The 26,534-nt window shown below is 44.8% G+C and overlaps 1 protein-coding gene across 5 annotated transcripts in view; it reads left to right on the top strand.

Annotated features, from left to right (window-relative positions):
• The first annotated feature begins 3,157 nt into the window (after positions 1–3,157).
• SLC15A2 (solute carrier family 15 member 2) overlaps positions 3,158–26,534 on the top strand; it is a 42,404-nt gene continuing 19,027 nt past the window's right edge. For 2 of the 5 annotated variants that reach the window (XM_084523724.1, XM_084523721.1), the window contains exons 1-11: positions 6,404–6,539; positions 9,826–9,913; positions 10,529–10,670; positions 12,271–12,363; positions 13,492–13,591; positions 18,656–18,746; positions 20,876–20,953; positions 23,571–23,653; positions 24,961–25,047; positions 25,362–25,451; positions 25,719–25,763. In XM_084523724.1, coding sequence (XP_084379850.1) covers positions 6,408–6,539; positions 9,826–9,913; positions 10,529–10,670; positions 12,271–12,363; positions 13,492–13,591; positions 18,656–18,746; positions 20,876–20,953; positions 23,571–23,653; positions 24,961–25,047; positions 25,362–25,451; positions 25,719–25,763 — 1,029 coding nt within the window. In that variant the 5' untranslated portion in view covers positions 6,404–6,407. Of the gene's footprint in view, positions 3,209–6,219; positions 6,368–6,403; positions 6,540–6,898; positions 7,632–9,825; positions 9,914–10,528; positions 10,671–12,270; positions 12,364–13,491; positions 13,592–18,655; positions 18,747–20,875; positions 20,954–23,570; positions 23,654–24,960; positions 25,048–25,361; positions 25,452–25,718; positions 25,764–26,534 lie in introns of those variants that run through there. The other 3 variants (XM_084523722.1, XM_084523725.1, XM_084523723.1) reach the window with 3 other exon arrangements.

Here is a 26,534-nt window from a genome sequence, read left to right as displayed (position 1 = left end):
CTAGCGGTGAGTAAAAGCAGCTTTTTACAGCGGAGCTGGATGGGAGTGGGTGTAGAACTTGCCACCAGGAAGGAGCTGCTGGCCAGCTGAGGGGTCAGTGTGAAATGGGAACTGCCCACGGCAGTATCCATCCCAGAGGCTGGAAGCGAGTGCAGAGAGGAGGGCAGTGCACCCCAGAGGTGACTGAGACACTGGATGCGACTGTCCTTTAGCATTCCTCCAGACCTGAAGCTGCTGCAAGCTGCGGTATCTTCCTCAGTAGCCGTTTTCCCTCTCTGAGCCTGTGGCAGAATAAATCAGTATCTGCTTTTTCTTTCCTGTGATAACACTGAAGGCAGGGAGGGCAGCTTGATGGACAGACTGCTGAGCTGGCATGCATGCGGTTTCGGCAGAGACTGCCTTCATCAGGACAATTTTTCTCTCTTTTACTCATCTCTGATACCTGCTCAGTGAAGTGCCCTGACACCTGCTGCTGAATGGCACTGTGTAAGAACCTGCTTATGACACCACCAGGGAGAAAATGTTCACCAAACAGCCCTCAGGTGCCTTTCCAAAGTCCTGCCACATCACAGCCATTCTTCTTCCTTCTGTGGTGTTGGGTGTGTGAGAGACTAGCACACCTTCTTTGTTAAGTGCATAACAAAGACATTCAGAGTTTGGCACTTACACCCTCAGGAGTCGAACAGCACTGAGTAGGGAGTTAGAAGCTGTGCTCATATTGCCTTTTACATTATTATTATTATTTATTTATTTATTTATTTATTTTCCCAGAGGACACTCTCTGTTGCTGACTTTACATACCTGTGTGAACAGTAAAACTAGGTATGTTTTAATCAGGGGCTGTCTCTAAGAAGTGACTTGCATTCTTTAAATCACTGAAGGGGACATGAAGGCTGAGCAGGAAGGACAGAAGATACAAACATCCCAGGGACCAGACATGTGCTCCTGGGCCCAGATTGCCTGGGGCACCTCGATGTCCATTTTTCTTTGTCTTTAATCTGCTGAAACCAGTGCTACCAGTCTGCTCTGGGGCAGGACACTGTACCTTATCGCATGGCATCAAGTACAGCTTGGAGCCTTGGGGGCGAAATAGTTGGAAAGGAATACAAGAGGTCGCTTAGCCCCAGCTCTCCTTACTGACAGCCTGAATAGTTACATTATTGCTTGTTTTCTATGCAATATATGTAGCTTTCCTTACTTTATACTTACTGTATACTAAATACTTACGGTATTTACGTATTGTTAATCACTGCTCTGTTCCAAAGGACTCCAAGTTTAATTCTGGAGTCTAATTCCTGCAATGATTTTTGTGATGCTCCCATCCTAAGAGCCTAGAATGTAGTTTACATTTGTGGCTGTACTTTGTGCTGAATTTTCTTCTGCTCTTCTCTTCTTCTTTTTCTCTTCTTCTGCTCATCTGATCAGCTCTATATTCTGTGTTTTGCTTGAGCATTCCCTCCAGATAAAGAGAAATATCCTATTTTTTTTCATGGTACGACAGTCTTATAAAAAAGTCCTTTGAAAAGCTGTTTCCAGATGTATTTTCGACCCCCCTAATCTTCTAACACAAGTCACAAGCATTACCAAGAAAACCTTTTTATTCTTCCCAGCAACTATTCTCTTTCCATCTTTTCTTTTCTGTTGCATTGTCTGGCCTACAGTGCTCATTCTTCTTTTCTGCTTGTTTTTCACACTGTTTGCCCAGAGTCTAATACTGCTAGCTGTGCCATCCTCTACTTTGTACTTATCTATGGTGCTCATAATATGACTAATGCTCCCTGGATCCTGGCCACACATCCTACATTCTGGATTTAAATCCTCCTTACCATCTATCTTTAATATATCTGGTATGAATAGTCTGCTCTTTTGTAGCCATAATTAAAGTTTTGCTTCAATCCTCCTTTCGGTCACAATTTACCATCACCTTTTTTATGAGATGTCTGCGCTGTTCTTCCTTTCACCTCAACCCATGCATCCCTTGTTGCCCTGTCAAATGATTCATCATCCGTAGAACTTTATTCCTTGTTTCATTTTGGAATTTGATCCACAGATAGCTTGGGCCACTCACTGTTGCACATGCAAGTAGCTACTGCTGCACGTGTCCTTTCACTGTAAGGTTCAGATGTCTCTCAGTGTTTCCCTAGTGCATCCTTTCAGTCTTCTTCCCCTGTTCCCCTGGGCCAGACTTCGTTCAGTTAATAGCAGAATTCTGTAGCAACTGCCTATATGCTTGTAGCCTTGACTATATTTTGTATTTTGAGGAAATGAGGAGAGAGACGGAGCCATGAAGCAGGTGGGACTGGGATTTCAGTGCAGTGAGGAGGGGAAGAAGGATGCGGGTGGCTCTGGGGCAATGATGTGTGGTGATGGAGACTCCACATTACTGCTTAATGCAGAGAAATGGCTCACAGTGAAATTCTTTATCTGCAGAAAATATCTGGGGCTTTCCCCTGCAAGGGAAATGCCTTAGATCCTTTCTGAAAGGAAGTCACAGCAGTTTAGAGGAGGTTATGGGGAGGAAGCAGAAAGGAATAAACAACAGAAGCAGGCCAGAAAAAAAAAAAAAAGTTGATCCTCCTTTAGGTGGCTCATAGCTCTACAGTGTAAAGGGGCTGGGAGAATGGCATGTCCATGTTATGTCTGCATTCCTGTGCGACACGTGAAGAACCAGAAATTGAAGCCAGTGTGTCAAAAGGTGATGAAACCTTGGGTCTTCTCAGTCTTAACTGCTAACAGATGTGCGTAGTTAGGGCCAGCTCTGTAGCTGGTGTACAGCCTCACGAGTCTGTCTGGTTTTATTGCCAGCTGTAAGTCCTGCCTAGTCACAGGTCCAGTCCCTGTTCTCATCAGGTAGTCATCACTTTATTGAGAGATGGTGTAATTACAGTGCAAAGCGATTGCCTCTGAACATCCATGAGAGGTGCCATGCAACCTTGGTTATGGGCTGTAATCATGAAGGTGGATTCCCTGGGACATTTTGGAGATGAACAGAGACTTCAAGATCCAAAATAAATGAAAGTTTAACGATTTTATTGTTGACCAAAGGACTGCTGTTGGAAGTGAAACATTAACAGGAAGACAGAGCGCCAAGAGGTTCAACGAGGGTTGTCTTCAGGCACAGCAGAGCTGGGGGCCTCCAGTGTGCCCGGAGCAGCAGGCATGGCAGAGAAGGATGGCGTGCTGCAAGCTGCAAAAGAAGCCCAAGCTGGTGAGAGAACCTTTTTTAGATTTCTTCTTGCTAATCCTAGAAGAAACTGAAGGCAGAAAGGTACCAGCAGGGAAGAGAAGTTTCTCTGATTGGTACAAAACAAAAATATGGTAAAGTACTATAAAAGTGTGACCAGTGTATGTGAATTCAGAATAAGGCTCATTAGAAAGAGACCAGCGTGGCTGAGCTGAATATCAGGAAGGAATTGTGCCACAAGATGAATGCAGATAGAAGTGAACGGATCAGCTGAGTATAAACAGGTTAATGTGTACAGCACTGCAGCAGGAAGCAGCGAGAATCTAAGCGTTGTGAATGCAAAGGGAAAATGCAGATTGTCCTCCTGTGGATTTGGGGATCTGAAAAAAACTTGAATGATGAACTGAAAGTTGTAGAATAATGTATTCATGGGAACTTCTGCCTGTTCAAGGCATCTGGTAGCTGAATATTACATTTAAGCATGAATCATCATGCAGATTGCCCACTTGCATGAAGGACAACTCAGAAAAGAGGAAAGCTCACAGAAAGCAGTCCTTGCTTTCATGTTTACCAGATAAGTTGTTTAGAACATGATTTTCACAGAAATTCAGGAGGGACAAACTTCAGAAGGGCACCTCATCCATCTGCCTGTCAGTTACTTTTTTCATCTTACCATTGATGAAAATGGAGAATAGTTCATCTCTGTGCTTTTTTTTTTCCCCGATGACGGTTAGGGGTAGCATTTGGTGGTTTTCTTTCCTGAATTTCATCTTAACTGTTCCAAAGCCACGAGGTGGCTTCTCCCATTTAGCAACACCATTTTGAATTAATTGCCTGTTTTCCCCAAGGCCCACCCCATCCTGCTTCCAGACACAAAGATGAGCAGCACGCTGGCGGTGCTGATATCCTCTTTGCTCAGGGAGAAGTTGAGGACCTGTGTGTTTCATGACTTTCCAATCTGATGAAAAAGTACTGCTAGCTACCCTGTGAGGGATTTTCCAGTTGCCCACTGTATGGATATTTCATCTGAATCCTATTTTCCTTGTGAGACATTAGAGACACTGGAGTCAGGATGCATTGCATCCACAGCTGCTGTAGCTGTTACACCACTGATCCTGTCACCAAAGAATAAAACAATCAGATTTGAGAGCACTTTTGCCAATCCAAAATGGCTGTTTTGTCATCCTTACTCTCCTTTTGGTGCTTGTAGAAGGGATTGTCTGATCAGGTGTCTCCCCAGCCATGGAGGAACATGCCCAGGCTGTCCCAACCTGCCTTTTTAAAGACAGGACTGATCCTTCTCCTGCCTTGTGGCTTAAAAACTACATCCAGCGCTTGAAGGAGAAATTCATCAGGTTGTAAAAATTTGAGCACATTTTGAATATCCAAATATTCTTTAAGTGGTTTTTGTCTCATTTCACCCATATTTAACTGGTTCATTTTAATGGTGTTAAGTATCTTGGATATTTTATTTTATTTATTTTTCTTTCTTTATATTTTAAGTGAAGACAGACAAAAAGAGCACAACATTTCTGGCTTCTCTGGATGAGCTTTTGTTTGCTCGTTTTCTAGTTTAAATAAGACTTTCATTTCCCTTCCTCTTTCTCCAATATTGACAGCATTTCTAACACCTTTTCTTATTGCCTTTTGTGTCCCCCGCTAGCTGTAATTCATTTTGTGCCTTAGCTTTTCAGCCTCTATCACTCTATGCTCGGTCTGTTTGTTTATACTCATTTCAGAAATGCCACCTTATTTCCATCTGTGGTACAATTCCTTCCCGATTTTCATCCCAGCCACACGGGTCTCCTTCTATCGAGTTTTATTCTGAAATCACTTGTATCTGAGTTGCTTGCAGATTTATTCTCCCTAACTTGTTCTCGCTGTTTGGCATGAGTTGCCATTTATTTCCAGACATTTGAATTCCTTTTCTGCCTTTCTGTCTGAGAAAACCTCCTGGCAGCTAATGGCCTAAACATCTCTGCAGTGTATTTGACAAGTAGCATGTTAATCCCGCCGACTGATGTGTTTTTTCATGCTAGTATTAAAAAAAATCTTTTAGCTTATGTAAAGCACAGGGCTGCGTACGCACACAGAAAATATAGCTGGAGGATGCTGAAAATATTAAGGTATCGCATTGCTTCGGTGTGGGAGCCCTGCAGAAGGGATGAGAAACCTTTTCTGTCTTGCTTTTGTTGTAGTCCTTTAATAACTTGGCTGTGTTTGCCCTGCTCACCTGCGCATGACAGAATACAGCAGGCTTCTACTGGGGATTGTCTGGAGATACTTTGGCTAAGAGATACCCCCAGCCAGCTCAAAAATATTCCTGCTGCCTTCTACACGGTGTTAGGCTGCAAGGACTCGAGTACGTGCTGGCCTGGCGGGCAGGAGACAGGACCACAGTGCTCAAGGTCTGTTCCTTGCACTGCCCCCAGCTTTGGGTATGCTTTTGGGTCATTCTCCTGGGTTTAATGAGTCCTAGCTCCCTGGATGCTGTTTGTGACACCTGAGAAGTGACCCAGGTGAAAAGCAAAGTTGTATGGGAGTAGGAAGCGTAGGAAGTGTTTGTCATGTAGGGAGCCCATAGGAAGCAGAGATGAGGTTTGGGGCTGCTCCTGGGTGCTTGCCGTGCTCTCAGATTAGACTGCCCCCAGGGAAAGGCAAAGTCATTCCGGGGAGCTGGTGTGGAAAGGTACCCCGGGTCAGCAAAGAAATGATTTAACGCGGTGCAGGCATCCGTGACATCCAGCGTCCGAGGGTTTGGTGTGATGAGCGTTTCAGTGGCCATGACTCAGGACGGGTGTGTGGCTTTTCAGTGGAACGAGACCCCCGCAGAACAAACCTGCCATTACCACGCTGGGAGGGAGATGCACACCTCGCCCCTCAAGCTGCAGGCTCCAGAGGTGGCTGGGACTCGGGATTTTTATGTAGCTCACATCTGTTCAGCATACAGTGCTGTGCCGGGCTGATGCACGTAGGATAGCTGGGGGCATGCCAAGCACACAGGAGGTCTGTGCCACAAAGTGCTGACAGCCCCAACCTGTGAACGATTTCGGCTGCGCTCCCTGACTCTTCCTGAACTCTGCAGTTGTCTTTCCTAGCGGCATCTCCCTCCCCTTTCGGCCCTGGCTGCAGAAATGTGCTCAATTAGGGTTAACTCAAACTGAATCAAACTTCATGCCTGAGGTTGGAAATCTTCCCAGTCAACTCACCACAGCCACATAGCATGGTGGGAGACAAGGCGAGAGGGGAGATGAACGCTTTTCAGAGAAACGAATCCAAGGAAACTTTGTTCACTTTTATTTCTGCAGGAGATGATCCCCCCAAAGGAGATTTCCCTGTTCAGAAAAAATCCCCGGTGAGTGTTACAGCTGGTCTCCTTTTCTTTGCTTTCTGCTCAGCTTGCTCTAAACATTGCAAGATCTCTCTGTTCTTTCCTCTTTTGTGCTCTAGCTAGAGACAAACACCCTTTCTTGCAGAGAGTTGAAATAAGCATTAGCAACTCAAGGCAAAAATCCCTCCACTAACCTGATTAAGTTAAGAAAGGACAGCTTAAAGGGGAAAAAATGAGCTGTCTGTGTCTTTGGGAAAAAGGGTAAGGGTTTTCGCTGCTGCCTTTTTCCTAAATGCTCCTTTCCTTGTGGGAAAAGACTTCCTGCAGTGAAGTGAAGGGGGTGTTGTGAGTTGGAGGGAGGGAACTGGGCTGTGCGTTTGCTTAGTTTGATGAGACACACAAGGAAGAGTCCCCAGCTTCTGCACAGCAGAAGGAAGGACAGGGATGGAGGACAGGCCACCGATGCCTGTGCCAGAGCTTCAGGTTTGCAGCTTTGGCTGTGAGCTAGAGCCAGATTCAGCTCCTTGTTCTCTTATCTTGTAGCTTTGATGTTTGTTTAGACTCTCAGGCTAATTCTAGTTGGGTGCTTGGCCTTAAAATACTGTACGCTGCATTGGTCTGGGGAAGAAAAGGGCTCATTCTGCACCTGCTTTGATTTGCAGAACTATGTGGTAATACTTGCTGTTGCAGTCAGTCATGTCATTAGCAAGCCAAATCATGAGCTCACAACGTGAAGTAGTGTGCAGACAGTAACTATCTGCTATCCACAGCTCCTTAGTTCCCTTTTACAGCGAGCCAGCAGGAGTGAGGGGTGAAAACAAATATCTGCTGGCACTTTAAATGACCTTTTTTTTTTTTTTTTTCCCTCAAAGACATAGACTATCAACTTCCACAGTATTCTTAAGAGCTCCGTAATCCCTCAGATCCCAGGCTTACCGCGGTTAGCTAGGCACAGCACAGTACCTGTGTGCTCCTGAATCCAGGCTTAGCCTCTTTGCTTTTGCTGGGGCTTCCTGCTGAGCAAGGTCCTTCTCTGCAAAAGCCAGCATACCGCGTCCAGCTCTCGTCATGGATGAAGGCCGCCCACTTTTGGATGTCCAGGCAGGCCATAGGCAGGTCAGTGATACAGCAAAGTGATTACCCCAGGGATTCTGCGTGTGCTGATGCTGTCTCATGGTGTACAGGCCAGGTGGAAGTATCCCTGCTTGTCAGCCCCTTGCTCTGTGCTTGTAAGCAATTACTCAAGGTGCTGGCTCAGGCACTTGGGCAGGTTTGGCTGGGAAGTCACTGCCTCCTGCTCTCCTTTCCCTGCTTGCCCCTATCCATCGTTTCGAGGTGCCTGTCCCAGAGCAGGAGTGGCTGGAGTGATTTTCTGTCACTGCAAGTCACAGCGAGGCACATGGTGCCTTCTCCTCTTGGAGCTGAATCCAGCAGGGCTTGTGCCTCGGGTGTCAAGCGGTGAGCTCAGGCAGCAGCGACCCCGACATCTGGCTGCCTTGGGTTTGTAGTCACACTCTGCATCTCCATCAAATGATATTAAATCTCATGAGTACTGAGAGAGAGGGCTGTGAAACAGAGGAAGAAAAAATATCCCCGGTATATCATTTTACTTCCAAGTTCAAAAAATGCCTCCAAGCACCCACAGGAAATATTTGCCTCTTACAGCTTTTCCTCTTTATTATGAAGAGCTTGTTGGAGAAAGGTACTCTGTGTGTGTCTGTTTCTGTGTTTGTGCATTTGCAGCTTATATACACTACCGTTTTTAGGCTGGTCTCAAAGCAGGAGGCCCCAGTGCAGTTTCCAAGGGAGCCCACTCTGTCTTACAAGCCATATGTTGAGCACGATGGTTTCAGCGTAAATAATAAATGAAATGGATAATTACATATTTATTCAAGTAAAGCAAAGAAGCCAAGGATTTCTTTATAAAAAGGCATTCCACAAATAGTGAGAGAAAAATATCTCAGAAAAGGACAAAAATATTTGTCTTTAGAGATGCTGGGTTAAGTAATGGAAAGTGGGTTTTGGTTAGGGGTGTTGGTTTTTCTGCAGGCAGCCAGCCTCTTCTCTTCTGTGGCTCTTCTGTAGTCTCGAGCAAGACAGCATCATTACCTAGAGTCTTGTAACCTCGATGCCATTGCTTGGGAAATCCAAATAAACTTAGATCTCGTGGTGGAATTAACCTGAATAAACATATCTCTTTTCTTATCTCTATTTGCACTTGGGGCTCTGGGAAGTGCTACAGGAATTCATTATTTCTGACACGAGGCACAGAAATGCATATGAAGGGTTCATCTCACTTCACAGGCCCACACCGTGGCTGTTTAAAAACATGGATAAAAATGCAGCTGGTAATCTCACACCCACCTCATCCCGCACCCTGTGCAGGGCCAGCCTGTCTCCTCCCCTGGCTGGCAGGGCTGGGCAGTGCTGTGAAATCCTGCTCTCCCTGCGGCGAGGCAGCTGAGTTAAGCAGCTTCCAGCAGCTCCCAGCTGCTTAGCTGGGACTGCCGGGGGGCAGCAAGAGGGCTGGGGGCCCGCACAAGGTCGTGCTAAGACTCTGCTGTCCAAATGCTGAGTATTTCACTCGGAAAGTTCTGATTTTAGCTGGAGAAAAGTTGGATTCGGTGGGAGAGTGGCCAGGCTCAGACAGGTTTGAGAAGCCTGTAGCTGCTTTGTTTAAATTTTGATTAATAAATTGAATTATCCATAACTATGCCGGCATTCTTAGAATATGCAATAGAGGCTGCAGCTGATGCTCTGCCTCAGGGAACGTGGTGGCACAGTTTGATGTGACGGGGTGCAGACACTGAGGGCAGTGGTCGTAGGGGAAGGAGCAGCTAGCTCCAGGTGGGAGCAGGCAGCAGCTCCCTGGGGGCTGCCAGCTGCTGAGGCAAGGCCTGGTGCGAGGAGGGGCAGCTTTTGAGGGGAGGACAGTAGCTCCGTGTGAAGTGTAGGAAGAAAAGACATCTGAAGGTGGTGTTGCATCTCAGTGGGGTTTTGTATTGCAGCAGAGAGGTGGTAGGACCCTTCCGCTGGAGCTGCAAGCATGGGGGCACTAGCTGGTGGTCTGTGAGTCCCCATGGGCTTCCTTACCAGGCCATCACCAGTCAGGCTGATTCACTGGGGAGCCCTGACCAAAGCAAGACAGCTGTGGGGTCTCCTCACACCTGTGAAGATTGAGGAGACCCATCCCATGGGCCATACAGACAGCAGTGAGCACTTGGGTTTGGGACTGGCCTCCTCTCTGCTGCCCAGGCACTGTGGGTAAAAGCTTTCACAAGGCTGATGCTTTCTGGTTTGTTTCCTGCAGAAACTCTGTGGTTCCAACTACCCCCTGAGCATTGCCTTCATCGTGGTGAACGAGTTCTGCGAGCGCTTCTCCTACTATGGCATGAGAGGTATGTGGCCATGTCTAGGAAGAGACTTGTGCATCGCTGGGCTTTTGTACACACCAGCCTGGTGTTCCGGGGTTGTGCTGTATGTGGTCATGGTTGTCTTTCAAAGTAAATTGGTATTTTGGGATGCAGGCATGAACAATGTGCCCTAACATGGAAGCTAGACCTGCTCAAAGCAGCAGTAGTGACTGCAGACCTCCAGTGTCACTTCCCATTTAATTTTTGATATGATTTTCTGTCTTGAATGTGGTTTTCCAGTGTGTGATGTGTTACAGTTGTGTGCAGAGTGTTGGAGGACTGAATCATACAGGCACATAATTTGCAAATAGAAAAAACGCATAAACAGAACTACAGGTTAGGGTAGGATAAGATAGAAAATATAATTTCCAGCTAAACATAAATGTTTATGAGCAAAGAAAGCCTGGTACTGGCATATCTCATTTGAGCATTTCTGTGTCAGGGATTATGAGGAACAGGTCTGAAAGCACAGATCTTTCCACAACAGTGCTCATAGCTGCTACACAAATCAGTGTTTTTCTTGTCACTGTGATGTAGTTTCCTGCTTACCTGCAGAGATGCACATTAATTACCTGATGTGGTCTGTTTGCTTCCTTTTAGCTGTCCTGACGCTGTATTTCATAAGCTTCTTCCACTGGGATGAGAATCTCTCCACTGCTGTGTACCATGCCTTTTCCGCTCTCTGTTATTTCACACCTGTCATTGGAGCCATCATGGCAGACTCGTGGCTGGGGAAATACAAGTAAGTAAAGTCATGTCTCTAATTCATACAGGATACATCTACACCATGCAGTCTGCACAAGGTTCAGTGCTGCATGTGCTCCTAGTTTTGAGCTTGCCCAGGGTGCGGCGAAGACGTGCTTACAAAGGTCAACTCCTCTGTGTTAAAGGATGAACAGCTGAGCTGTTTGCTCACACTGTTCTGTGCTCCTCTTTTTCCCAAGGACCAACGGGCAACAAAGTTCAAACAAATTAAATCACCCCAGGTTCCTCCACCCTCCTTCCCCATGCACCTCAAGGAAGCTAAGGTGTAGTGGTTAACCCTCAGCTTAATGAGATCTGTTGCTGAGACAGACTCAAGGATGGTGAGGAAGCAGTGTCATCTTCTGGATCTAGTGGTCTCAGATGCAATGGCACTAATTGTACCCACTTACTTATGCTTTCTCAGCACAGGGGGTGTATGAATGCACGCATTTTTTGTCCCAGAGTAACCCAGGTTCATTCAAACCATCTCCCTTAGCACATAATCAGGTAAACTCTCCCTCAGAAAATCAAGGAGTCCTCCCTTAGCCTGATAAGTTGTGGGACCATCATCTGCCCGGAGTGGTGGTGAGCAGCTGGATGCAGGACATTCTTTCCTTGGCACTGTCTGTTCGCTGCCTGAGGAGTCTTGCTGTCAGAGTGATGAAGTGCAGCTGAACCTTTCTCTATAGGACTAAGCGCGTCTGGCAGGAGAGCCTCAACATGGAAAAAAACAGCTGCAATCTGCCTTTTCAGCAGAGAGCTTTTAAAGGGACATCAATATTCTTCTTTCTTTGTGCTCAATTTTAGTCATTCTCCTGTCCTTTAGAATGAAAAAACAAACAAAAACAATTGGGAATTTTATTAACTTCATTGTTTGAGGTTTCACCTAGCAATGTTCGTTGCTTTTTGAGGGTATTTATCTTGCAGCAGGATGATGTGAGAAGATAAATCATTATGCAGATTTTTGTGCATTAGATAAGAGACTTCCCTATGTCTTAATGGGTGTTGGCTTTTACTGTAGTAGCTGGGCCTGGCCAATGCCAAGGACAGGATAACAGATTAGAGGGGCTTTTAGGAATGATGTGCTGTGGCTCTAAGTTAGCTGTTGCAGCCAGGGTCTGGATGTGTCAAGGATCACATCTGTGCCACTAGTTTGGATGTGGCAGTCAGGCGGGTTGAGTGTGGGCAACAGACCCTACAGATGCCTTCCAGTGTAGGGATTCAGTTAAGTGCATGCTACAAACTGCCAGTTAGTAGTAGTCTGGAAAATGAGTTGGACTTGAGCAGTGCTTGCCTACTTGCAATCTATTTGCATGATAAGACTGGAATGTTTTTAGTTTATTATGCCCAGCAACCTCTGCAAAGAAAATAGGGTCTCTCCCTCCTTAATCTCAGCCCATTTGACTATCTCTTTCTTCCATTGTGCTCAGTGCTGACACAGAAGAGTTATAGGTGTCTGCGATACCAGAGATATGGACAAAGCAGTTCCTTGTGCATCTGCCAAGTAGCCCTTCCATATCAGGAAGCACAGGCACACTCTGTTTTCAGATCATACATCACCCAGCACCTTCAGTCACTGCTGTTTGCTTTGTTCACAGGACAATCATCTACCTCTCCATTGTGTATGTGGTTGGACATCTGATCAAGTCTGTGGGTGCAATTCCATCCCTGGGCAACCAGGTTGTTCATGTGTAAGTAGCTGTCAAAGCCATAACGCTGTAGGAGGTTGCAGTGGTAGGTGGTTGACCCAGGACTGTCATTTGTTTCACCTCCATGAGGACAGCAGTCTGGGGACCATGCATGGGTTGCTCGTATCAGGGAAGGGTTTGGGATGTCTGAATAAGCAGAAGAGGGTGTTCAGAGTGAGAATGCAGCAGGAGGAGTTGGAAAACACCGCTGAGACTGAGCCCTTTGACACAGGGACTTCTGACCATGCCTGTCTGCTACACCGTGCTACTGGAGTTTGGTTTCTTCCATCCAGCTTCCTACACCAGCCTCCTTCCTCCCTCATTTTCTCATCAGTACTGGTGCTTAGCCCAGCAAGGTCCCCTTGTGTGCATGGGAACACAAAGCCCTAAATACACATTTTCTGATGTGTGACAGAGGAAAGGTCTGTCGCCTCCAGGGTGCTGCCCTTCTTGCCCTCTAGATTCCAAACCGATAGGAATTTCAGAGTAGTTCTCCAGCTGGTGTCTCTGAAACCACCGTGCTGTTTTTGCCTAGGTACTCGGGGCTCTAAAAATACGCGCATGCAAGCAGGAGCTTCTGGTTTACAGAGCAGCTTTTCTTTTTTCTTTTGTCCCAGACCTGACGCTTGGTTCCATACAGACATTGCTGTCGGGCCAACAATGGGATTTTGAGGAGCACTGGGAGGTGGAAAGCACCCAACAGTCTAATTCAAACAGTTTTGCTTCAGTTATTCAAACTGGAAGTCCTATATGCAAAGGCTTTGTTTTTCTTTTTTTTTTTTTTTTTTTTCTCTTTCTTTTCTTTTCCTCAATTGATCTCTGTAATCTTTTGTTCTCAGATGAGTGAAAAATAATCCCTTGATTCTTCAATGTCTGCTACGTCCACTGGGCCTTGGAACAGTACGACACTGACAAAAACGTTTTGGTTAATTGACTGATACTGAATACAAAAATGAGGATAACTAATAACTATTTTTTTATTATTATTATTTTGCTACTTAGCTTGCTTATCATCACTGCTGATGTGCAAAAGACAGTGATATCAGAGGAATTGTGGTTGGGTGACACTAACATGCTCTCCTAAGCACTGGAAAGGTTCTGCAATGGTGTTGTTTTTGTTCTTGCATGAAGGGTCCTGTCTATGGTTGGTCTGTTTTTGATCGCCCTTGGAACGGGAGGTATCAAGCCCTGTGTCTCTGCATTTGGTGGGGACCAGTTTGAAGAGGAACATGTAAGACTTCATTTATTTCCTAAACTCTGCAGTGTCTGGTTACTTTATGAGGATGTTCTTGCGATCAGATTCTTTTGTATTAGAATAAGGTCCCATTTGCTAGGAAAAGATGTAGTAAGATGGTTTGCGTGAGACTTGAAAAAATTGGGATGGTTTAGAAAAGGAAAACAATAATGGAATTGGATTGATATCAGGAACAATAGGTCATAACTGCATCAAATAATCCAAATGTTAATTGGATGTCAGAGTATTTGGAAGATCCTGTATGGCACAGCATGGAAAGGTAGCTATTTCAGAACCAGCTTAACAGGTGTGATTATAACACACTGCAGTGCAACACATCAGATGAAAGAGAAAGTTGTATCACCAGGCTCTGTGCTTTCCTGGGAATTTTCCCTCAAAACAGGCACCAGTCATAGTCTGTCTTAGATGTTTTTCAGAACGAACTGCAGAAAATTGTAGCCTTTCAAAGAGTTTTAGTACCAAGTGTAGCCAGAATGTTTTCTAGTTGTTCCAGAATGGAAAGTTCTGAAGAGCTGGGAAACTGTCTGTACTGGATCCTGTTAATGGTAATCCAGTTGCTTTATATCCTCATTCTCCATCACGAGTGTTTAGCCCCGGCCCTCACGTCCTGTAACCACCAGGGAGAATGTTGAGCTTGAAGAAGTGAAGTGGGTCAGAAAGTACTACTGCAAGGCAAAAAGCATCATTTTCAGATTGACCTGAAATTAAACACTTAGATTTATGTTGATCTAACACACAAAAATTTCAGTTTTCTCAAAGACAGTATTCAGATCAACGTCTTCTGTGAATGGCATGAGTCTCAGAAGGTCTCTGCTACAAGGAAGAAAATAAGTGTTTGAGTCTGACAAACAGCCTTTTAAAATCAAAAAGGATTATTTAGGATTGACAGTAGGAAAAGAATTCCAGAAATAGGTCAAGAAAAGTACTGAGAAGGACTGGGACCTTTGGAAGATGGAAATCTCTGTCAGCAGAGGCATTGAATAAGGACACTAGAATAATGGTCTGTCAGGAAAGGCACTAGTGGAGCTGGATAAGGGATGGCCCCTTGGCCTTGGACAAGGGATGGGAGCTCTGTAGGGCAGTTTGTTGTTTGTCTATTGCAATGTCCCAGCATGTAGTCAGCATTTAACGAATAAATAAAACAGACCAGAATGACAGTTTCAAAATGTGGAGAAGCCTTGTTCTTTCTGCACATGAACTCTGTCATACTAAAGTGATGAAGCTTATGGTTGAATAATAAGGGGTAACAAAACCCAGTATGTTTCATGGTCACTTTTTCAAAGCAGATCCTTCTGCAGGAGGGCCCATCCTGTGCTGTCCATCAGCCCTGGTGCTTTAAAGGATGCTTTGGAAGAGGGAGCAGCAATCAGCTGGTGGTCACCAGCCTCCTCAGTCTCCAGAAGCAGGCTGGCAGTACAGCACATGTGCTCTGGGAAAATGCTGCGTGCATACCAGCATGTGGGCATCCCAGCTCACAGCGCTAATAGCTGTCCCAAAAGGATTGTAACAGGTGTTACAGCAGCATCTTCAGAAGTGCTACTTCTATGAATATTAATGATTAATAATGTTTATCCAGCATCTTTCAATTACCACCTAATTACAGTATGATAATATGTACCACTTATCTTCAGAGTGTTTTATAGACTTCAGCTAATGAATCTCAGCACCTCAGTCAGGCACAGGATATTATTATCCCGAACTTACAGTCACAACTGAGTTACAGAGAAAAACCTGAATTGCCTGTGGTTGTGTGGGACTGTGCCCATTCTCCAGCAGTCAGACTACACCTCTCCAACAAATTTATCAAACGCTGAGGCTCAGACATTCCTCTGTGTGTTGCCTTCAAGGGAAACTAATTTAGAAAAAGAAAACTGTAAAAAGCCTTCTGATAAGGACAATATGTTCTGCTCTATTCATTCTTTGCAGAAAAGAAAGTTTGTATTTTACCATTTTGAAATTACTTTACCTTTCAGAAGAAAAAAAGGTTTTATGCTGTGCAATAGGAAATTTAAGTCTTTAAAATAGGAATGAGAAGTTTTGATTTTGTAAGGGATGGAAGGTTTGGGGCCAACCAGAATACTTTTCTCCCCTCCAGAGTGTTGTTCTGGAACACTTCCTATGTCTTTCATCTTCTGCTCCAGGTAGGGTGAAATAATGAAATGAAGAATTTGATTCCCCCTCAGTTTTCAGGACACCAAAAAACTTCAGCTGAACCCTTAACTGCACAGGCTTAGTTGCTCAATCTGGAAACTAGGGATGTGGTCGTTCTGTGTATAAAATTAATAAATAAATTGCCCCTGCAGTTCCCACATAGAGACAAATTTAGGTTTTGAGGCAAATGCGCACCATTAGTCTGGTTTTCTTTAGAGTACTTTGTAAATTCTTGGATCTGCCAGTTTGAGAACCGTACTACTACAAGCAGTGATGGAGACTGATACAGCAGGAGATCAGATAGGGAAAGCAGATTTATCTGCAGGAGATTTCCAAGCATTTTTGTCTATAGGATTAGCAGTCCAGGCTAAGAATGCTTAAACAAAATTGTATTTATTATATGATATATAAATGCACAGGCTGCTGTGTCTATTAATTAAAGGCCAAAGCTGCTTTCAAACAGTGTGGTATGGTTTTTAAGGTACTAAATAGCTTTCTCTTTGTTTCTTTCTCTTCTTTTCTTTTTTTTTTTTTTTTTTTTTTTTTTTTTTTTTCTTCCCTGTTGCCAAGGAGATCAGGATTATCATACACAGTACCTTTTCCTCAAATTAGCTAATCCAAATCATGTTACTAATGTATGTCTGCTCCAAAGATTAAGAAAGTAAGGAAGGAATTTGGGTGTAATTTACAAGCTGCTAGGTCGTTAGTTTTGTACTCACTTCTGCTTCTCTGACCATTTTTTCCATCTCTGGAATTTGTAAATGTGTGAAATAAGATGCCCCAAATCACTGTCCTCTTATCAGCACTCTGGTTTTGGTAATGGTTGCTCTAGACTTTATCACATCGAGAGCCGTGTGCTTGAGTCTTGCTCAGCTCTCAGAAATCCTGAGTTGTTCAGATATGAGGGGTTATAGATATGTCATAATAATTTGAATAGAAGAGGTCAGGACTGAGGACTCTTCTGCAGTACCCATATCAAGCCACAGCAGGGCTGTTCTGTGACTGGGAGAGTTTGTTGAGGCTACCGATTTTTCTGGATTTCTTTATGGTGACAAATAACTAGTCACAGAGGTAGAATGAAGAAGAAAAGTTACTTTTATTAGCTTAGCAGTAGAAAACAGCAGGTAACCAAAAATTTTGTCGAGGACAGAAATGGAATTTAGGAGGCAGTAAGATTCATTGCTGTTTGCTGTTCACCATAGAAACAAGAGATAATGATTGTAAGGCCTACCAGTTCCTTAATCCAGGATAAATCACTTCTGAGTGACGTATGGATTAGATTTTGAGATGTGCTAGGAAATAAAATCCTGCAAGAGCCAAAAACTCAAGTTGATGGGATCTTCATAACTGTGCTGGGGCAAGACAAAAAGCCCTTCACCCAAGCCAGAGGACACCCAACATCCCTGGTGGGTGCTGGTGAGAGGTGATGGGACTCAGCGTCACCTTCCCGGTACCCACTTCACAAGGTGACATAAAGAAAGTCCTCCTGTGCTCTCCTGTCTGCCCACCTTCCCTGCAACGATCTGCTGTAATAAGAAGCTTCTTGCCAAACAAAGTGCCTGTTGGCTGCACCATGGTCATTTTGGGATCCCAGGCTTCATTCCTTATGAGATGTCCTCTTTATGTGTCTGCAATTCTTTGCATTTTCTTCTGTTTTCCAGCCTTGTGACGATTGTTGTCTAAGGGAGCAAGATGTGTTTGAAGGAGAGGAGGCAAAACCAGACCTCTGGGGATCTTCCTCACACTGAGATAAATTAATGTTTCCTGGTCACAAACATGCTCAGGTCAGAGAGATGTGGCTCCAGGTGCCCCAAGGAGCTCTCTGCTAGGAACCAAGCCATGTCCCAGGCAATTTGCCCACTACCATCACAGGACGTGGTGACAGCTGGGAGTGAAGCCTAAATACACGTAAAACATATCATCTGCCCGGGCGTGGGCTGTCCTTAAATGCTGGTTTCCCCAGCTCAGATGTCCAATAGCTGGTGATACAGAGGAGCGTGGTGTAGGCCAGGTTGCCTTCTCTTCTTTCTCCACTCTGCTGGCCCACCCAGGAATGGGGAGGAGGTTTAGCACTGTGGGTGCATGTATCTGTGCAGGTGTGTCTCCCCTGCAAGCAAAGAAAGACTGCTTTGGAGTGAATCCCTTCATACATTACTTCTGTGGAAAGCACCAAACTCTGCATCAAGTTTTTGATTGCCTCCAAACTGGGAATTATGTGGGAGGCAAGAAGATCAACAGGAATCCTTTGGCTGTACAGACTGTAACATGTTACAACATCAGCTGAATTTTGAACTCTTCCTCTTGGAGTTCAACCCTCCATCAGGCTCTTGAATTTGCTTCTGTAGATTTAATTTACCCTATTAGTTTGAGGTTGACTGGCCTTAGGTTGGTAATCTCCTGCCTCTTGGCTCCCTCTCATTTGCTGCCACTCTCTCATCTATGCTGTCTTTAACAACCCCTCAGTCTATGCAGGTTTCTTTTTCTATTTTTACATAGGAAGAGAGGAGGGGAAAAAAAGAGCTCAGACATGGGAACAAATGATGAGCTTGTCAAGCCACGCCAAATTGGATTGAATTAGGTGCCAGAGGATCTGAATCATGCTACTTGCTCTGAATAAGTAAATGCTCTCCCCTTCCAATCCCACAACACTCTCCAAGCAGTGGCTTTTCTTCCGAAATGCCAAAAAGCCCCAAAGCACCTCTTAAGTAACGTGAGCTGATTTGTGTGAGCTTTTACCAACACCTGAAGGCAAGCTTGTTTGCTTAACATTTTATGCACTGCGTGTCAATATTTACCCAGCCTTCCTAACAAGAGAATTGATAGCGTTCAATTTGCAAGCCCGATGCTGTGCATTAGCCGTGACATTGATATTGTCTTCTCTTGTTTTAGACCTCGGAGAGAAGCAAGTTTTTTTCCGTCTTCTATTTATCCATTAATGCTGGAAGTTTGATCTCCACGTTTGTAACTCCTGTATTAAGAGGTCAGTGTTGATTTAGAATAAGACAATAAATTAGCTGCCCTCTGACTACTCTGCTGTGCATTGTTAGGCTCTTATGACAACTGAATGGCAGAAATTACATTATCTCTGGATTGGCCACTGTATTGCATTTACGCCTTGTTAATCCTGCCGTAGCAGCGTAACAGATTTATGGTACTAGCAGCAGACAAGTCACAAAAACCATGTTCCCAGCTGTATTTCAAAGCCAGCCTGAACTGTAGAATTAAAATATGGGAGGTGGAAAGAACTAAATGGTCAGCTAATCCTCCTTCTGGCCAGTGAAGGATTGTTCCCTGTCTTGCCCGTAGGTAACCTGTGGATGGGAATTGATCTTTGGCATCGAGGGCAGGCACCAGGACCAAATGAGTTATCGGGGCTGGTTGTGGAGCCTCACCTTCTCCCCCCCACAGGGCACTGCTGACTGCTGAAGGACTCTGTCCTGGCACCCAGGCATGTCTGCTGGGATCTGCCTGCAAGATTGCAGCCCTGAACAATTAGCCCTGAGGACAAAGCACAGGCCTCTGCCCCACTTAAGACCTACTTTACATTCTAGCCTTGCTGCTGTTTCCTTCATTGTATTGTAGTGCCCAGAAACCAAGGGATTGGCGTGCTGTAAATACAAACCCAGAGGCAGAGGGAGGGCAGGAGGGTAGCAGGCCATAGGCGAAGGGGATGGGGACGGGGACAAAGTAGCCTTCACACTCACTAGCATTTTTTTCCTTCCATCCTGTAGCCTCCAGGAAGCTTTCTTTGTTTGGAGCGGCTATTTCATCAGACCGTTCGTTTCACAAGGCTGTGGGCAGTTGTGCTTTGTCTCACGTTTACAGTCCCATGTTCAGGCCAAGGCAAATGTTCCCTCTTCACAGCCAGCATTATGCTAGGGAGGGACTCTTGTTTGGTGTAGTCAGGGGGTTGATGAAAATCTGGTCCCTTTGGGACATCCAAACTCGCAGTGTACCAATAAACTAGTCGCAACATGGAAATAAGGTAGAGAGAATAGGGAAAGAGTACGTTTTCTGCTAAGCGTGAAAGCTTTTCCTGGAAAAGCAAGAAATGCTGTTCTTAGACATTTGGCAGAAGTGCAGGATATTTTTAGGTGGAGAAGTCCAACTCATTTTGCATGTCAAAAGTTCAGCGTGTCCATAAGGTCTTGCTGCCAGTTGGATCTCAGCTAATTTACTGAAAATAAGCAAATAAGTGTTAGGCACTGCACACAGCTATGCAGCTGACCATGACTGCCCAGGGACAGCAAACAGGAACAACGGAAAGCTTCATGGGTTGTTTTCCAGTTAAATGTGTTGGTTTATTTTGATCATATTTATTTGGTTTTGCTCCACATAAGATGGCAGTAATTTGTAGCCTCTGGCACACAGACCTAGACCACATGGCTGGTCTGCTGTTGGCAGTCGGTCTGCTAAACTCGTGTGGGGTGAGAACTGAGCTAGGTCTAGAGGCCCGGGGTTTCAGGGAACCATACCTCAGATCAGTCGAAGCCATGCTCTGACAAACCTGGCTTCCTGGTGGGCAGGACCTGACACCTGGAGCAGGCAGCCTCTGGTGAGATTGGGAAGGAGAAGAGCAAGGGAACTGGAGATGCAACCAGAGCGTTAGGTCTAATGGCTCCCACTTATTTAGGAGGAGGGGGTTTTCCTTCTGCCTTGTCCACTGTAGGTTACTAGAAAATCAGATTTGGGTTTTTAGCTCAATAATTCATGAAGCTGGCACAAATAATGTGGAAACACGGTACTGATTGTTTAGATCTATGCAAATACATAGCGTTTTGAGGTTATTTAAAATGTTTTTTTTTGTTTTGTTTTCCAAATTATGGTTCCTACCACTTCTTTCTACCTGTTTGTCTGCCCTTTCCCTTCCACTCTTCTGATCAATATCCCATTATCAGCTGCTGCTGCTGGCAGACACTAACCCTGCTTCCAAATTGTCCTCGTCAGGGGAGGACAACTGTTTCAAGGAGATTCAATTCACAGTGTCAAGCACCAGCAAAGAAGATTTAAAGCTAAGAGAAGTGACTGATTTAAGGGAAGCAAATCAAAGACCAAGGTAACATAAGTCTGACTGTAATGAGATGCTTTTATTTCTGACTTCCTTTTTAGGGGATGTGAAATGTTTTGGAGAGGATTGTTATGCACTGGCTTTTGGTGTCCCAGCAGCACTGATGGTGTTGGCACTTGGTGAGTGAAAACTCTAATGCTTCTAGTAGTAGTTACCATTTGTGAGTCCACTTATAGATGAGACAATGCACAAGTTTACCAGCTCTGGATGGATACTGTGAGGGGAAGCTCAAGGGTACAAGGTCGTCCAACAATTCCACAGTTCAGAACAGTAAGAAAAAACACGTGGTGTTTTTGGTGGTGGGCAGACAATGCTCATCCTGCGATCCTATAGCGTGACACTGTTGAGTGGTCTAGTGGTGCATCACAATACAGTTACCTTGTTCAATATAACAAAGGGAGGCACCAAAATCATTCTCCTGGCGGACTATAGCTTTACCTGTCAGTAAGTTAGGCCTTTGAGCTGCCATCTGAGCGGTCCTCAGTTCCCCAACTCACAGAAGAGAAGCTTAATATGACACTTCTAACCTTTGCACAAGCTTTTTGTAGCTCAGGGACATCTTTAATGGATCAGACTTTTGCCTCAGAATCTGTTTGCCACCCAGAAATCCCAGAAGAAGCTGAATGAGATGCTACTTTATTCTGAGCTGTCTCAGTTTGCTTGGGTGAAGTAATTCCCACAATTATAGTGACAGCCTATTATTATGTTGCAATAATAAGCCCTCATTGCCCAAGAGTCTGGAGGCAGCCACAATCATCCTGCTCCCTAAAGCTTGCATCTTAGCCCCATTAATGTACTGTCAAGACTTCTTCTTCAACCCCTGTCAAACACCCAGTAATTTCTACATTCCTACAGTTACTCCTCAGTAACCAATACAGAGGATACCCCATTAGCTTTGGTTTCACAGTTGCAAGCGACTGAGGGGAGCAGTCCCCTTATTATGCTGCATTTGAGAGGTTTAGAGACAGCATGGGGTGACTTCTCATTCAGCTTGTTAGCTTAATTGAGAGACCAAGCAATTGTTTGATTTCACCATAGCATCTGTGATTCGAAAAGTTCATCCCCTGGAGAATGTGAGTGCTGCTTTTCCCCCTCAAACTTCCATCCGGCAGAAGGACCAGCACACTGAAGAAATGTCATCAGGCCACAGCCAGTGTCACAGCAATTATTTTCAAAAAGTGCATGGTCATGGGCCTTAGCAGCTTCTCTTTTCCCCCATGGCCTACTCCTATCAGTTTAAGGCAGCGTAGGCTTCTCTGTGCTGAAAGTTTTCAGCAGGATAGCAGTTGCCCAGGGGAAAATGGACATGTAAATACTGCAGTTTCAGTGAGGCCATCAGTCGAAATGTGTTTTTAGCTAGTGTCCTGCTGCCAGATTCCACAGCCTGCCCTGGCAAAGCAGCTCTGTTCTTTTGTAACATGCTAAAATGCTCTTGGATGTGATATATTTGACTATGTGAGCAGCATGCAGGACTGCAGAAAATACCCTTCCAGTCCTGACTGGCCCCCTCCCTGTGATGCTGGAAAACAAGGATAGGTTTAGAGGCAGAATGGAAATCTTATACAGCAAGATTTTCTGAGCTGCTTCAGTTTCTGAAAGATAAGAGAGGACTGATATTATTTAATTTCAAATGCTAAACTTAATGCAGGAACCTCAGTTCCCAATGGAGTCAGTGGCATCCCCAGGAGATATTTCAGCAAACCTCATCAATCTCCCTTAGGAGGCACCACCGACTCCACAGGGAGATGCTAAAAACGAGGTAGTGCAGTTGCCCACTCTGTGACTTTGATTGAGATTCACCTAAACTGACTTCAGATGCCTCTCTGACAGTTCTGCAAGTCAAAACAGGACATAAAGGGTCTTCGTAGTGAGAAAAGAGAAATAGTGAATCTCCTGCAGCGTTCCTATGTTAGGATTAAAATGCCTACTTTTCTCCACTGGCTGTGGACTGACCCTGGTGACTGGGTTAGCTTAAAATGCTTTGTTATATGGATTTCGTGCTCAGCTTTTATTGTGCTTCTCCCTGCTAACATCTTTGGAATTGCAGTGCAGTCAAAGGCTCTCAAAGAGCAGGACAAATGATCTGTAATTGGATAGCTCCATCTCAGACAACATTTTGAAGCCTTGCTTCATATGTTTTTGTGCTTTGAGGGAGAAAAACAAGGCAAAACAATATCTTAAATTGCACATCCTTCCATGGAAACCATGAGTGGAGGTAATTTCCCTTAGCACCAGCGTGTGATGCAGTGGCCTTTGTGAGCTGGGCTGGCAGTTGCCATTGAAATGTGTGTGAGATGCAATACACAGAGCCTGGGTTGGATCTGCACTCATCCTCACATGGTTGCAATGACTTGGGGATGGTTTCCAGCACAGGTATCATCAACATCAGGTGCAGGAATTAAATGTGGCTTGTATTTTAAGTTTAACCCACAAAAAGCATAGATAGGAGAATTTTCAAAGCACTGGTTTCCTGCATGAATCGGGTGTGGAGGTGCCTGTTGTGCCAGAGCAGATTATGAGAAGATGGCAGTCACTTTGTAGGAATCACACTGCCTCTTGTAGGAAGTTGCATTTTCTTCCATCTGAAGGCATGAATGGTGTCCTGTATGTTTGTTTTGTTTTGAAAAAAATGCAAAAATCCTGTAAGCCCCAAAGGAAGAGGATTTCTGTTGAATATGGGGGTTGGGGCTGAGCTTTAGTCATGTGAATTCCCTTTTGGATTATAATATTTTTCAGTTGTGTTCATTGCTGGAAGTGGGCTGTACAGAAAAATGCCCCCACAAGGGAATGTCTTACTTGAAGTGTGCAAATGCATTGGAGTAAGTATGTGCCATTCCTTCTCTTTCATGCACAACTCTGGGGCTGCAGATCAGAAAAGTGCAAAGGGAACGGGGAGGGGGCATTTGGAGTTCTTCTGTATGCTGCTCCTGGATATATTGCTGATGAGATAGAAGGAATAAGGAACACATTTAGGTCCCAGTTTATTCTTTCAGCATTTCAATTGTTTTTCTGTAGTTCCATGAACTGTTTAACTGATGCCAAGTAGAACCACTGGGGGGGATGCTGAAAGACAGGCAGGAGACCGAAAGGAAAATTCAGAAACTCACAAAGTATCAGAAATGTGACTTTTTTTTTTTCATCTGAAGAATTTTACTGAAGTTTATCAGTTCAGCAGACAGTAAGAGTATGTGTTCATCTTGCGCACATTGAGCATGCTCTTGTAAATGCAAGAGATGCTTGCTAAAGTTGCAGTATAGCCTTATCAATTATTTTTCATAACGTGTAAGCTGAATATAGTATGTGCAAAAATACTTCCTTGGTTTTGGGTGGAGATTGATGTTTCTTTTTCAGGGAGCTGAAAACATTCAGCAAACGTTTTCTTTTTGCCTAGGTTAATGCTAGTGACAGATTTACCTCGAGGAAGCAGCCAGATCTTAAGGATAGGGTTTCTAAGTGAGGCTGCCACTCTTTTTGCCAGAGTCTGTTCAGCAGCTGGGGCACGCACTATAAACAAACAAGTTAAAAATTTGGTGTCACTGATTTCTCCTTCAGTGAGAAATGAACTTGAAAGCTTCTCTAGGACTGAATGAGATATGGGCTGCACCAGGAATATGCAAAGACAGACCTACAGAACAAGAAAGGAGGGAGAGTTCTAGTTTTGACATTGCTGTGGATAATGAGGTGTTCCCTTCCCAGCACAACGGTCAAGCCAACAGGTGCCTTTCAGAAAAGAACAGAAGAAGAAATTATGTTCAAAACTTTATAACCTATCCAATTTTAAATCAAGCAAGAAAGTCTATGGGGGTTAATGCCAGATTTGTCTCTGAAAGACAGGCTCAGGAGGTAGTTCATTCCCACATCATGCCTTTAATTAACCAATCCCACAGGACCTTTACTGCAGAGAATTGGTCATAAAGTGTCCAGTCCTGCACATGCAGATTTTGGATGTGTCCAGCAGAATTATCTGGTGCTGTGTACCTTTGGGGATGGGGAGGGCAGCCCTGAGCTGGGAACGTGGCAAGGGCTGATAAGTAAAGCTCCTGAAACAGAAAGGAAGTAGTTTAAATGGCAGGCACAAGGGAGCTATTCACTTTTTTTCTTTTTCTTTTTTTTCCTTTTCCCCTAGTTTGCTATTAAAAACAGGCTGAAAAACCGCTCCCATCATATTCCAAAGAGAGATCACTGGCTCGACTGGGCATCAGAAAAGTACTCAGTAAGTGATGCTTTACCTGGCAGATTTGGAGGGGGAAAGGGGAAGGCAGGGAGGCAGACAGACTTAAGACTGGCCTGGCCACACCACTCCTCACATACGCCAGTCTCTCACTTGTTGTGTCCCTTCCCATGTCTGTACTCTCCTGACCCTTAATGGAGAGTTTAGGTGCTGCACTGAAATGCAGAAGTGCAAATATGCCCATGAGTAAATGTGATAAATAACTGCCATGTAGAGGGATGTTGGAGCTCTCTTGCTTTGTGGCTGGAAGCTCGTGTTGTCTTGTCGTCTTATCTTTCTGCCTGTTCCCTTTGTAGAAAAAGCTGATTGGGGAGGTTAAAATGGTGACACGTGTCCTCTTCCTCTTCATACCACTGCCGATGTTCTGGGCCCTGTTTGATCAGCAGGTATGGTACCAAAGCACCCTGAGGACACAGGGCACTACACCCCTCCTAGGTGTCTAGGGGCTTGACCCATTCTCAACGCTGGTTGTGCCTTTGCAGTTTGCACAGGAGGGTGAGAAGCAAGTGTGCCATGCCTACTGACAGGCAATATAGGGAAGGGAAGGAATAGACAGGGGAAATAAGACCTCCAGCCCTATTGTCTCCATGTTTTCTCTTCTATAGGATGTCTTAAAGCTTTAAAGGCTTCACAGCTGTCTGTTTTCTTCTTAGGGATCCCGGTGGACTTTGCAAGCCACAAAGATGAATGCTGATTTTGTAAGTACTTACTGTCACCAGGGATAAGACCAGCAGTAATATCACTGCTCTTGCTTTTTAATTGGGGTCTTAAAATACTAACAGCTTCCGCTTAGTGAAGTCTGGTTGAGTTGCACTTCCAATGATCAGAAGTAAGAGGCTCTGTGTGGCCATGTGCAATTCATCACAGCACATCTTGGCATGGCAAGGAGCGAGGGCTGGGAAGCCACCGGCAGCTTGTGAAGTCAGGAGTGCTGACATGCTGGCAGCTGGCTGCTCCGTGACCTTGAGCAGGTAGGGTTTCCAGCCTCCTACCCCCACGCAAGGGGGAAGTCAGGGAAAGTTCACGCAGCCCTTGCAAGGTATAACAAGAGCTGTTATAGTTGTGTGCCTCTGCTCTGGCTGACTTGGTGATACATTAATGAAGCCCCTAAAGATCAGCAGGAATCCTGTGCATAGGGTAGAGATGTGGTGAGGATTAATTAGTAGCCACGAAGCACTTCAAGGATGTGAATGGCAGGGTGTAGTGGCAGATAAATGTGGATCAGCTGGATGGCTCAAGATGTCACCACCAAGGGCCAGTTTCCAGATGTATATTTTAATAAACCATCTAGATCCTGCCTGTGGATGTTCACATCGGAATTTAAGATCATAAATACCCATTTTACAGTTCAAAATTGACTTAAGGTCCCAAATTTGAGCCCTTCTATGTCTCTCCCATTAAAAATTTGGCTCTCAGCATGTGATACTCATTAGGCTTAATTAATTCAAATGAGGCATGAAGAAGACTAC

Source organism: Aythya ferina (genome assembly GCF_964211825.1).
Source record: "Aythya ferina genome assembly, chromosome: 6".
Classification (NCBI taxonomy): Eukaryota; Metazoa; Chordata; class Aves; order Anseriformes; family Anatidae; genus Aythya; species Aythya ferina.
The sequence above is the reverse complement of the archived record's forward strand: the minus strand, read 5'-3'. Positions and strand labels throughout refer to the sequence as shown.